General features: G+C 44.1%; 1 protein-coding gene across 1 annotated transcript in view; it reads right to left on the bottom strand.

Annotated features, from left to right (window-relative positions):
* LOC119456949 (neurogenic locus notch homolog protein 1-like) overlaps positions 1–13,434 on the bottom strand; it is a 218,918-nt gene that overhangs the window by 37,994 nt on the left and 167,490 nt on the right. The window contains exons 23-30 of the mRNA XM_049669151.1: positions 13,119–13,228; positions 11,742–11,794; positions 10,279–10,421; positions 8,474–8,647; positions 7,287–7,391; positions 5,557–5,629; positions 3,595–3,650; positions 1,440–1,527 (exon numbers count right to left, since the gene is read on the bottom strand). Of these exons, the coding sequence (XP_049525108.1) occupies positions 1,440–1,527; positions 3,595–3,650; positions 5,557–5,629; positions 7,287–7,391; positions 8,474–8,647; positions 10,279–10,421; positions 11,742–11,794; positions 13,119–13,228 (802 nt within the window). The remainder of the gene's footprint in view (positions 1–1,439; positions 1,528–3,594; positions 3,651–5,556; positions 5,630–7,286; positions 7,392–8,473; positions 8,648–10,278; positions 10,422–11,741; positions 11,795–13,118; positions 13,229–13,434) is intronic.

The raw sequence follows: 13,434 nt of genomic DNA, 5'->3' as shown, positions 1-13,434 counted from the left end.
GCTTTCATACTTCACTTCCGTACCCTGTCTCCCAGAAATAGTGCTTTTCTGAAGTATGTATGTCTACATGTCTTCGTTCGGTGAGTTCCTATTTTTGATTCTGAAAAGAAAAAAAAGAAGATGCACAAAAGTAAACCAAGTGAACTTGTACTCACTACATGTGAGCTAAAATAGCTCACACTGAATCATACTGTTACTGGTTTTGTAGTTTTATTGCAAGACCTCCGCTATAAAGTAGTCCATTTGTAATATAATCCCCTGTGTCCTTTTCAGAGGACATCACTAAGGACATTCTTCATAAAGAAATAAAGGTACAACAAATTACACTCGATGCATACTGCTACTTTGAACTACAAGGACTAACACTGAATTTTGCGTCACGGAATGAGTCCCCTGCAACGGGATCTCGCGGCGAATCCCTATCTTGCTCGCAGTCAAATTTAGCGTCGACTTGGCACTTGGCGATATGTGTAACACTACGGCTGTGACCATCACCCACCCGCTATTTGTTAAAAACGTCGCAGTTTAACACGAAAAGCGAAGCGTCGTTTGCGTTAGCAAATTAGTAGGCAGCTCTACGAAGTAGGGATATTAGTTTTATCGGTCGTATAAACTTGCAAACATTCGCTTGCTAACTAAATTAACCAGCACGGTGTCATGCGCACACAGGTAAACATGAACACATCGCACTCGATGCCCGCGGAGACTGACTGTGAAAACGCTGCAGTGAGAAGCGCTGCGGGAACAGCGAGGGAATTGACCTTCGTGCGGCCTCTCGCTTCAACGCCATCTAAAAGCGTCGAAAGCACAGCACATACGAAGCTACCATGCAACACTCGGTGCACTTTGTACACATCGCTGATCGCTATCAAGATACGGCGCCCGCGTGGCCGCGCTTGCGCAGTAGCCGCGGGCGTAATGCTTTAGGTGCACGTTAAAGAACCCCAGGTGGTCAAAATTAATTCGGAGGCCCCCATTACGGTGTGCCTCACCGTAGAAATCAGATCGCGGTTTCGGCAGGTAACACCCCAGGCTGTAAGAATTTATTTCGACTTCACGAAAAAGAAAAATGTTCTCCTTATTCGACTGCGTCATATGATGCGTTAAGTGTACAGGACAAAAAGAAGGCATGAAGACGAGAACTATTCCATCTGTTTTCTTCTAACGTTTAATGGCATTGTTTCCAACATGAAATAAAAATCAAGGGATGCTCCACAACAGTGATCTGGCTCTATAGTAGACATCGCTAACAGCCTGAGGTGTACCATTCATTTGTGGATGCGAACCCAAGCTTAACTGAACGTGCGCAGTTATTTCTAGCAGGCGTGATCTGTCGCATTGCATAATCAAATTTTGAAGTTTTCGCTTGTTTCCCACATGAATGAATACAAGGCACTAGGAGTCGTGGCGTACACATATTTTACAAATGAAACACTTACCTCCGTATAACAACGGCTGCTGCGCCAACGCAGATCATGATAAGTACGCCGAGAACAACGCCCACTGCGGTCAGCTTTTTCTGTGTCTCTGCAAAGATACCGATTGGAAAATTAGATGCGATCAGGGTGGACGCTAATAAAGAAGAGTTCAATTGGGTAATTCTCGACGCCGATGATTCGTCCTAAACACTCGTCCAGATTCAATGCAGGGCCGCGATTTTGTAGCGATGACTTATGAGTTATTCTACACTAGTCTTATCATCCACCGTTCACGGCCGGCTGATCCCGTTGATAACGCGAGTGGACCGTCGCTCTGACTACTGACAAAGCGCGATAAGCGCGAAAAGGCATTATTACTGGAAAGGCATCGCTACAAAATACCGGCCCAGCTTCTAGAATGTGAACTTCACTAGTAGCGCCACTCCGACTAGAAGACGCCAACATTAGGGCAAAGCTAAATTGTGGGCATTTTCTTGCACACACACGGCAAAGGTGCTGTCACACGCATTCATAAAAAGCAAACTTAGATAGTACAGTACATAGAATCAATGTAAATAATATACAAATCATTGATTTTTTTTGTCATCTTCGATATTTGCACAAAAACACACACTCAAAGCGACATTGACAACCGTTTTCGCATTGTTACCGGGTGAAACATCAGCCTTCTCGGAACTCTGCTTCGTACTACAAAACTGCCAGTCCTTAGTCACGGTTATCTCTATTTAGAGATAGTGCAAGCCCCATAATTTCTATAAAGGCGTAGTTTTTGTAAAGCGTATGACTTAAATTTGCGAAGGGTGCCTATGTGCCTTACCTTTTCAAAGGCGTCGACATTTTTCTTCTTAGTTGCGCCTGTTAATCTGCCTACGTCCAGAAAACATTTGTGCTCCGGACAATAATACATCAGGTACTGCATTTTCAGTTTCAATTAAGCTGTGCAAGTTTTGCAAGTCTTTGCTAACCAAATTTCATATTCCATTTGGCCTATCTTAGAATCGTAGCGTCAGTATTTGCCGTATCAAGGACTCAAAGCCAGAAGTGGCGGATAGACCGGGCGAGTGACGGGTGGATGATACTATTTATGCATCAATTTATGAATCAGCCGAATCTGAATTCGGCAACTGCGCTGTATTAGTATTCATTATTTAATCTGAAGATAGTTTATGAATTCAATAAACCGTCTTATAACATTGCCTGGCACTGAGCGACTTCCCTTTTACCTTATGATATTTTTTTATCCTGACATCGAGTTATCGTTCGTTACTTTGCCAATGAGGAACAATTACTTGTATCTCCGGAAAAAGCTAAATTTATTCAGTTATTTATTTGCGTATCTGTCATAGTGTTCTCTTCTTCTCTGTCGCCGTCATTTTTGCACTAGTGTACTTGATATTTTATTTGTTTTCTTCGTTTTTCTAAGAACAATCGAGTCACTCGTCGCACTAGCTACCCTGTTTTAAGAAGTGATGTGTTACACAACTTATCGATGACCTAACCAGATGAATATTCTTGTAACGCTATCCGTGTAATTTTGTCATCTTCCAAATGCTGTACACGTAAATAATCATACACAATCCACTCTTGCTCAGTGGTTATGTCATTCTTTTACTGAGCACGAGGTCGTGGGTTCACTATTTGTGGCCGCGGTGGCAGCATATCGATTGGCGTGGAATGCAAAAGAATGCATGTGCACCGTGCTTTAGCTGCACGTAAAAGAACCCCAGGTGGTCTAGCTTAATCTGGAGACCCCCAATACGGCGTCATCATAGCCAGTGAGTAGCCTTAGAATGTTAAGCCACGCATATTTGTTTAACGGATGCAGCTTCGTAATAAGGCTGGCGTATAACCGGGTTACAAAGTTTGAATGCCCCGTCGAATTTTAGGATACGCTGTAGCTTTGCCGAAGCAGTGCATGCTGAGGAAATTCTTTACAGTAAAACTTAGCATGCTTACTCATGTTGACTTGATACTCATGGAGTATACCACTGGTACTGAACGCCTAAAGTACTAGTGAATAAATTCATCTGGAACATACCGTTTGAAACATGACACTCAATGTTCATAGCTCAATTAGGAGGACATTTTCGCTAGAGCCAACAACAAAGGTGATTGCGCGGGTGATTTGCTTGCGGAACCCGATTCGCATACTTACCGGCGTAGGCTTGAAATTGAATTTCACACGTCGGTCCAGTGAAGTAAGGTGGGCAACTGTAAACAGCATGGTTCATTAAATTTCGCCCTCAGTAGACCAGATAATGATATTATTTCACTGGCCTGAGAAACTGCTGGCCATACATGTACTGCTTTACTTAGTCTTTTTAATGCACTATGCAAGTGCGTCTGTGTGAAGTGCGGAAGCGAGCGTGTGTGTGTGTGTGTGTGTGTGCCTGTTTGCGCATGCGTGTCAATTGAGATAAGACGTGTATCGAGTAATCTCCTGAACACTATGCAATGTGGTGAACGTGCTTGAAATCATGGATCCGGGACCTTAAAGAGGTGCGACGCAATGCTGACGCACTTCTTTCACATTTACTGCTAAATCACCATAGAATTCTTTAATTCAAATGTTCACTCAACAGTGCAAATTTTAAACGTCTATTGTTTCAAACCAGTTTCTGCTAAATGCATGAGCATTGCTGTGGTAGCAGTGATGAAAATGAACTATAGGGATGGAAATGCCACACACCGTCCGCCGCTATACGGATGATAAGAGAGCGGCCACTTGCAGGTGGTCGTGCCGAGTACGGTTGATGCCATTAACACTACCGCAAAGTACTTTTAACAGTGGCACTTGACGGAGCTGCCAGGCAATATACACTGACGCCACCAAATGGTCCGGAATGATGTCGTTGATAATGACGTGTGACAGCTCGGGCAAGACTCGCTTCGCGCGGAAGAAGAAAGTGGTGTAATGAAGTGGGCGTGAGGGCTCATTCTCTCAGTCTAACTGGGAAGTCTGGCGAGCGCGTGGTGGCGTGTTTCGCGTGAAAAAAGAAGCGTGGCCCACCCTGAGCATTGGAATGATTAATCGCATTTCGATGGAGGCGAAATGCAAAAATGCCCGTGTGCTTGCGTTGTAGTGCATGTTAAAGAACCCCAGGTGGTCAAAATTAATCCGGAGCCCTCCACTACGGCGTGCCTCATAATAAGAACTGGTTTTGGCACGTAAAACCCCAGAAAGGAGAAGAAGGAATGATTAATCGTCGTGTTTGGCGTTGGTTGTACAATGTATAATTTGGTGACTTGCCATATATGTACACACTTGAGAAAAATGTACAAACCAGGGTTTCCGCGATGAAATGCATTTTTGTTTTCACATTTGCATATAACTTGAAATTGAAGACTGCGTCCCAAACTTGCTATTTCGAACTACGTTCCAATGCACTCGTCATATTCAGTTTGTGCGTCTTAGCTACCAATAAATTGAGTCTTTTCGGCAAGCCTGTGGTTCGTATACATTCACTCGCGGATGCACATTAAGTTTTCAACTTGAACTGAGATTAACTTAGCTCTGTTACAAAAACTCAACCTTTATAGGAGTATAAAGCAATAAACACATTGTACATGTCACGTTTTTCTTGGTATGGCCTAGCGGTCGCCCATTTATACCACTAAATACGCAAGTAACATAAAAAAACAAATTCTTTTCATGTACCGTACTGTACCGTTCCTAACAATGAACTACAATGTCGAAGATTTTAAGTGACACACAAGAAAACAATGTCATCGTGCAGTTCATTTGATAGAACATTTCGTGTGGCTGGTTCGTTGCGCAAGTTGTGCAGCTATGGCCTGAGCAGAGGGATAAAACTTACAAAATTTATATAACTGCAGTGCCGTAGAGGTATTTACCAAGCAACACATGCCTAAGTGATATATACCAGATACATGTCAGTGCACTTAAATGTTAATTTTAACTCTCAGACATTTGTCTACAGTTCATACAATTCACAAAGTAAGTAATATTACGCATCCGGGCAGATGTTAGAATATGAAGTATCTGAAACCTGCTTTGATTGACGAAATGATGCCTTATATTATTGTGCCTCTCAATCTAGCGTAAGTGTAAGTGAAAGGTTTGTAGGTTAATCTTTGAAAGAAAAGAGCAACTTACCTGCAGTAGAAAGATGTTTTCACCCCGGTTTCGCAAGTGCCGCCATTTTTGCATGGCTTCCTAGAGCATTGTGCTGCAAGTAAAATATACAACACACCACAATAAGTGTGTCGTACTTTCTCAGCAGCTCATTATTACACTCTTATGCTAGACAAAATGTACTCACATTATTTACGCCGAAATGGCAACTTTTGCATAGTTTTCTATGTTCTTTAGTGAACTTGGAACGGTGTGGAATTTATAGAAATGAATTTTTTTCAGGAACAATCATATTTGAGTAAGATAAGGATTGTCCGCTGCAGTCTCGTGCTCATAGATTTAGGTGCATACTAAAAATCCCAGGGGATCAAAATTAATCGGGGGTTTGACCCTACGATGTGCCTTAAGATCATATTTTCGCACGTAATGCCCCAGAATTTAATCTACCAATTTTAACGATACGAATTTTCCATGGTCGTCTTTTGTCATTCAGTTCAGAAATGGCACGGAAGAAAGCCAGCGTAGTTGACTAAACTTAACGCTGAGGTGACGTTGGAAGAGTTTGCAAGGTGATAGCTTGCGAGTGTAGACGTCAATCAATGGTTTCTATGTACAAGCACAATTACATAGAGTGGCACCTACTACAGAGGCCACGGGTTTGAGATAGAAAAGGTGTTGCGGCTCGGGAGAGGTAGTTTGGACTGCCAGCCGTGGTGGCTCAGTCCTCAGCTGCGGCGCTTTGCTGTTCACTCGTTGGTTCAGTTGCTGGCCTCGGTGGCCACACCCCAATGTGGACTGTTTGCAAAGAACGATTGTCTACTCAGTTTTCTGCCACGTTGAACAACTGCAGGTGGTAGAAATAAATTCAGAGTCCTCCCCTGCGGCGTCTCTGGTAGCCATAGTGCCCAGATTTCTAGGGTCAAGCCACAGCGTTTAGTCAACACTAGTCAGCGGCCAAAAGAAACGTCTTTGTGTTATTTTGTCCTCATAAAAATCTATGTGAAAAAGTACACAAAGGCATACACCTAGATGCACCACCTGTACAAATGCCAAGGAGCAGCAAGCGCCGTACTTTTGCGCGAATTTATCCTTCTGCCATGTCAGTAAATAAATATCAAAATGAAACACTCTCTTGTGCTAATTATTTCCAGCCTAGGCCTGAAATGTTCCATTTCTCATCACTGCCATTTAACCCTCTGATGTTCTCGCTCGCATTTCCTTTCGTTCTCAGCAATTTTTTTAATCTAAGACCACCAGTTATCTGGTCTACGCATTACACGGCCTGCGCAAGTACGTTTCTTCCTTTTATAGGGGATACGCGAAATAATGAAACTAGATTTTTTTCACCCTGTTAGTATGCCCTACACAAGATGGCCGACCTCCCTCTCGCGGCACCATTGAGCCGAAGGTAGGCGCACAAAAACAGCGAGGATAAATTAGGCAACAGATTGTGCAAGTATAGCAGCACCAGTTCATGCTCTCCTGCTTTACTTACACTTCTAGGAATACGCTAGCCATCTTTTGCGGGTCAAACGAGATGTCAAGGAAAGCGCACTTGCAGAATTTTGCATGTCCCCATTTGTCAACCAGAATGTCAGCCACACCCGCTTGCTCTGTAATTAATACCGCTGTTCTCTCAGCGAAAAAAATTATAGGGGCAACGCTGTGGCATCTGGCACAACTGATATTGCCCTGAGTTTTGCTTCCGGCGGCAATTTATCTGAACGAAGACACCAGCTGGATATACTTACGGACACAAATTCCCTCGGCGTTCTCGAAATAGTTCGCGTGGCATACGCACTTCCCTTCCACGCACTGACGTTCTGGACCCGTGCAGTAAAGCTCGCATTGTTTCTCTGAAACGTGAAATTGTTTGCTTAAGCTTATTCTAAATGAACCCACTTGAAGAATTTCTAGCTGCATGCTTTATTGGAGCGTAAAGCAGAAGCAAGAGAAAATTATACGTCACATTTCCCTGTCAGGATGCTAGTGGCACCAGCATGCTTTTGTATACAGTGCGAACCTTCTTACGCTTCCATTTAAATTGGCACAGTGTCATTAGTTATACCCTGAGCTTTCACCTGAAACACCATGTCTCTTAAAGAACGCCAACTAATTCACTGCACTGCATTGGAGATTCAAAAAGCGCCCTGTTGAGAATAATGCTGAAGGTTGCCACAAGCTTTAGGGCTCGCAGATTTTGCGCTCTCACATCGTATAACCACAGACAGTCATAAAGGGACTAGAAAACTTTAGCTCATATCGCATATTGTAGTATTTTCGCAAAGCATGAGACATTCTGAGAAGAAACTAAAGGCGCAGACAAGACGCACATTCGGTATGCTAGACTACGCAGGGATAAGAGAATAAAAGAAAATAAATAAAAATAGGAGGGACAGACAAAAACACTAGCCACGCTCACACTGAGAGGCGCACACCGAATTTATGAAACGTGGCAGATCAAACACCTCTTACCTTAAATGCATCTACGAAAAGATCGGACCCTACAAGCAGCTTGACATTCAGCCGTGTCGAGCTAAATGTGCGAGTCCTAGCTAGGCAGTGCTCGGCTCAGCCAACCGCTGGTAAGGAAGCGCTATGTGAACGCCGTGGGCTGGTGGCGTTTTTTATTTTTTATTTTTTTTTGCAGTAGACATAATCAAGACGGTCACCGTATAGAGCCTTGATCAAGACGGTCACGACGTTCGAGCCAGGAAATAGCCCTGCTCGCTCCTTCTCCTCAACATGCAGCTCATGAACAAACTGTTCTACGTACTATCTACGTACTCTCATTAAGAACTGCAGAACATGTTTGCAAGAATGTCTCGTGTGACCAAGGCTGGTGAAACGTTTGCTGCTTAGTAGTGCAGAGGCACCCTTGCTGTTGTTGTATTTGGTGATATCGAGCAAAGTAGACACATTCGCTGTGTCTTCTCACCTGTGCATATGTCGACATCCAGCATACCCCTGGTGAAAGATGCCACGGCTCTGTATTTATCCGAGCATCGCAGGCCATAGTGTCCATCGTCCTCTTTCACACATACGTAGAGTCCTCCTAGAGACTTTAGGTTCTCGGAAAAGTAAGCTTCGCAAAGGTCTTCCTCTTTCACCTCTGCACGTAGCCGGAAGCAACAAGAAAGAAAGGGTGGAAGGAGGTAAAGAAAAGGTGCATGAAGGCAATTAGTCTGTTATGGATATTGTTTTTTCACATTGGCTGCTTCGTTTCGTTGGACAACAACTTTATTGTGGAGTCACGTTCCCTCGAGTACACATTTCATAGTACCTGCTGTCTGTGTTGGTATAAGACAATGAAGTCAAGGTGCTTAAATTTCTTAATTTGAACCAGTGCATTCGCGCGGCAATGCAAGTATAAGTATGGTATTTCGTACGAAATACGTACGAAAAGCAGGCTTTACCTTGGAAAGAAGCTGTTTTGGAAACAATGACGGAATACAGGATGTTGGAATATACACTGCCCACATACTGCACTACGTTCTTCCTCTTAGTGAATGGTGCAAGAACGTGAGAAATCGGAATGCCGAAATTTCACTCTATGAAGAAAGAATAGGTACCAGAATGTAGGAGATCACAATATCAGCTGAGCCATCTTTTCTTTACTTCGTAGCGAGTTCACGGAATGTGCATGACAATCTGTCAACTTCACGTAGCCAAAATAAAACGCATTGAATTTTTTTAAATAACTAGAACATTGAACTTAGGCCAGCCTCACGAGCTCCCAAACATGAGAAGAAGCGAACAGGAAAGTGTCCTATTTAACTGTGCGCTCACTGCGGTGGAGTCGCTGGTACTATACGTTGATACTCGTCGATACGTCGATACTAAGCCACACGAGAATTTTTAAGCCTGATAGTAGGAAATTCAGAGGGAAACAACATTTTGTTTCTGTGCAATAAACAGGAAACTGCCGAGTAATCTCCGTCACGCACAGTATTTGCAAGTCCGACCCCGTGTTTGGCTGAAACTATCCTTTTATTACAGCCCACATTAAGCGGTAGTTTCGACAGATGTTGGCCATTATAGCAGCGCACCTCAAGCCGTCGCTAGCTTAGCGGGATAGTTGGGCTTCGATGTTGGGCGACATTGGACCAACTGCGTGTCATCGGTAGCATATAGAATCTCTGACGAAAAATTCTAGAATGAAGTCAGGTTTAATTCTAGAAAGAAATTGATCGGTTATCTATAATATGTGTAGGAATGGTGATTACTACCTGACTTTGTTTAGCCTTCGTGCTTATGTCTTGGTTCTTTCGGCTATATTACGGTGTAACCGCCTTCATTGGCCCATATTTCTAAGCAATTATATTTTCGAATGCATTACGGTAACAATAGTGGGGGAACATGCACTAACCATTGCGAACTCTAGCATTTATAACGCGCCATTTTGTCTAAAACGGTCAATATGTGAAGGCACAAAGCCGTTTAAAGCAAGAATGACGAAATTTAGGCAAATTCGTGCAATATACATTGTTTTCATGCTGGCTGAAAAGCAGCACACGTAGCTCCCGTAGGGCCAGAGTTTCATCTGTATTTCCTATTTGAAATACTAGGATCAGTACCGCGGAAACGGGGCTGCGTAACTTTGTTGTGGGTTGTTTGCTTTTTATCGTTTTACGATATACACTGACAGGACTCCGCTGTGTCCAATGAATCTTCTTTACGTAGTATTTTTGTCGATGTAAGGAACGGGAATATAAGACTGCTTACTACTTTGTGATCACGTACCGGAGACACTATCCTTGACGATGTGCAAAGCTGGCGGGAAGAAGCAGCCATCGTCTCCTTCGGGATGCTCACAGACGCGGATTTTGTCAAGCAGCACGCTGGGGGGTTTGCTTGCGAAGTTGAGCTCCACCTTGTATTCATCACTATATGAGTGAAGAGAGAGAGAGAGAAACGAAGAGGGAAAGGTATGGATGTTAGCCAAGGACGTGCCCGGTCGCTATATGCGTGCAAATTATCAACAAAGGCCGAACATGACTTCAAAGCAATACCTACACAATTATTCAAGTTTCTGAATGATGTTTCAGTAAACTCTATATAATATGTGTTTGCTACAGTGCGTGATAGGCTATAATGATGCTATTGACAACTTAACCGAAAGCACAATGATGGAGACCAGGTGGCGCGATGTATCACGCTTACCGAAACGTTCGCAGCAATTTATAGATACATTCAACGAAAGTAAAAATACCCAAGGACACCTGAGCACGTCTTATGAGTTGTGAATGCGAAAGCATTATTGTTCAACTGAAAGCGGCTGAGCGGTCCTTCGGGTTTTGCGCTGCGTGTAACGTTTTCGAGTTTTGCTGCGGGGCATGTTATCGAGTTTTGCGAATAAATTGGTGCGGACTATATTTTTTGTTGTTGTACAGTTTCTACGTTAGCATGCTGGTTGTAGACCGGGATCCTTTGGTCGATACTGCTGAGAAATCAAGGACGCCGCATGCCACCGACGCCCTGCGCGACGAGAGACCGAGAAAAAACAGGCCAAGGTCGGCAGGCGCGAGCAGCAGCTAAGCCCAGTGGGGCTGAGAGAGAGGAGATACGGACCGCGCGCCGGCTTCCAAGATCGAGACGGTGGCGCCACACGCGCACGTCACGCGATTGTCTCGCCCACGCCAATCCGTCTCGCCCCACAACGTCGCGTCGCCGTATCTGCTCCGTAGAGGGGCGCTGGACGTGGCGTGGCGGCGATGCCCTCTCCCCTCACGCAACACCTGGCGCGCCAGCGCCCCCGCAGGCGTTCTGATTCGCCCGTCCTGCTCTGTCGAGGCACGCTCGTGACGTGGCGTCGCAACCAATGGGAATATAGGTGCTGTTTCGCTGCTGCAGACTCCGTCTTTCGCTCAATGGCCATTTGATGCTTTCGCATCAATAACGCCGATTGTACCCATTAGCGGGATTAGAGCTGCAGTCTACGGCGCGAGCGCCGTAGAGACTGCAGCTCTAATCCAGGGAGGCGAACTAATTAACGTGCAATTACCTAATGGTAGCTGTGGCATAGATGTATAAAAGAAAGTGCTGCGTGTATCTGTGTTAGCATACACGGTACTCAAAAGTAACCGACTGACATCCAGCCAATAACAGTCTACATGTCACAAAAAAGAACACAAGCAAGGAAGGAACTCTGCAAAACGGCATGCGTTTTCTAGAAAAAATAATTATAAAGTAAATATTTTGCTTACGAACACTGAAGAATTCGTGTGCCGGTCAACGAAGGTCCGTATGCTGCTTGAAGCTGCAAAACCGCAACATAAGCAGCGCTCGTAACTTAAGACTATGTCACTCAAGGTAGATTCAATTGTATTCGACTACAAGCCCACGCCATAAATGAATTACATGCTGCATAACTAGCGGTATATATATAGCAATAGGGAAAGCACATAGCTAGTATTATAGCAAAGATAATCACGCATTGGAACAGTCAGCCCGTTTAACCTTTGATGAGATTGATACGTTACCTATATTTAGCATATTTAGGACATTTCGGGTGGCAGTCTGCACGGTTATATATGCCTGGAGATAACACGTACGTGAACAGATGAAGGCCGTGGCGATTACTTCAATACAGTTCTCAGCGTTTGCTTTCTAATGCTATAACATTTACTGTGGAAGGTCTGCAGTGTTTTTCGTCATTGAGCGGAATAACTTGCGCAGTAATTGTGCGCGCTAATCTTAAAGTTCTTGAAGCAATTGACTGACATCTAAGGAGGGGAAAAGGTAGGAGGCAACAGGGACGGAAAACTCCTGTAATTTTTAATAAGTGGGCGATAGAGCGCGCCACATACACTCGTGATCCTGGCAGCCTGTGTTCATTGTTTCGATTGTTGGAATAACTTTCTACACATAGACAGAAAATGCAAATGAACAAGAAAACAAATTTCCCCCATATTTAGGCGTCACGAAGAAAAATTAGTGAAAATAATTTTGGGGGGCACGAAGAAAGACAAATATATCACTTAAATTAAACATGCATCAACTGCAAAGGTCCACTCGTGAGCATGATATCGGATGCGCGTACTGCCACGACATACACGCGTCTTGCGTTGTTTCACGCGCGTGGTAAATTGCGCGCTCTCATGTGTATATCCCTCCGATCGGCGAATCAGTTGGTAGTGGGGCAAGATAGATTTTCCTATCAATTTCGACCTTCAAAAGTAGCCTATGTATACTATATAAAAAGCATACAGAAGTTCACAAGAAGATGGAGGCTTGAAGCGATTAGCCATGGTCGAACAAGGAATGTCGCTGAAGCCAGCGCTTGCCTCAGGCTCCAGCCAGCGACATTCATTTTTCGACTACTGCTCATTACTGTATGTATGGTATAGTGCTTCTGACGTATTGAAACATTGGTAGTCTTGCTAAAAATACTTATGCTTACCAATACATCTAGGACAACTCGTATACCAGCGCTTGTAGACACGCATGCATCGGTACAAAACGTATAACAAAGTTAGGAATGCGAAGGCACGATGTGGCCCAGTAAAGCGAGTTTAGCATAATGCTGGCTCAGGCATTGAACGTTTGCGCGGCAGTGGAGCAGTAGCATTTGGCGCACGTACCGCTTGCTCCACCATGTCGTGCTTGTCGGCGCATTCCTCAACAGTGTATTGGGCACTTCGCGCCATTGTCTCGTTCACTCGAAAACTGGCAACGTACTTGTGCACTTTCTCTGAAGGAGAGAGAGAGAGAGAAAAGAAACAAATAGAGTGAGATATAGAAATAATGAATAAGGAGACGATCACTGAGAGAGCAGGTGAAGCTGTATCTAACGTACGTGGATGTGGCAATATAAGGAACACGTAAATTTGAACACGTGCGCCGTGACGGTCGCATAGACGGCCGTACCAGAGGTGCAAAAGAAAGCTTAAATAGCCT

The sequence above is a fragment of the Dermacentor silvarum genome, chromosome 6, assembly GCF_013339745.2.
Source record: "Dermacentor silvarum isolate Dsil-2018 chromosome 6, BIME_Dsil_1.4, whole genome shotgun sequence".
Classification (NCBI taxonomy): domain Eukaryota; kingdom Metazoa; phylum Arthropoda; class Arachnida; order Ixodida; family Ixodidae; genus Dermacentor; species Dermacentor silvarum.
This window is presented reverse-complemented; position numbering and strand designations above follow the sequence as displayed.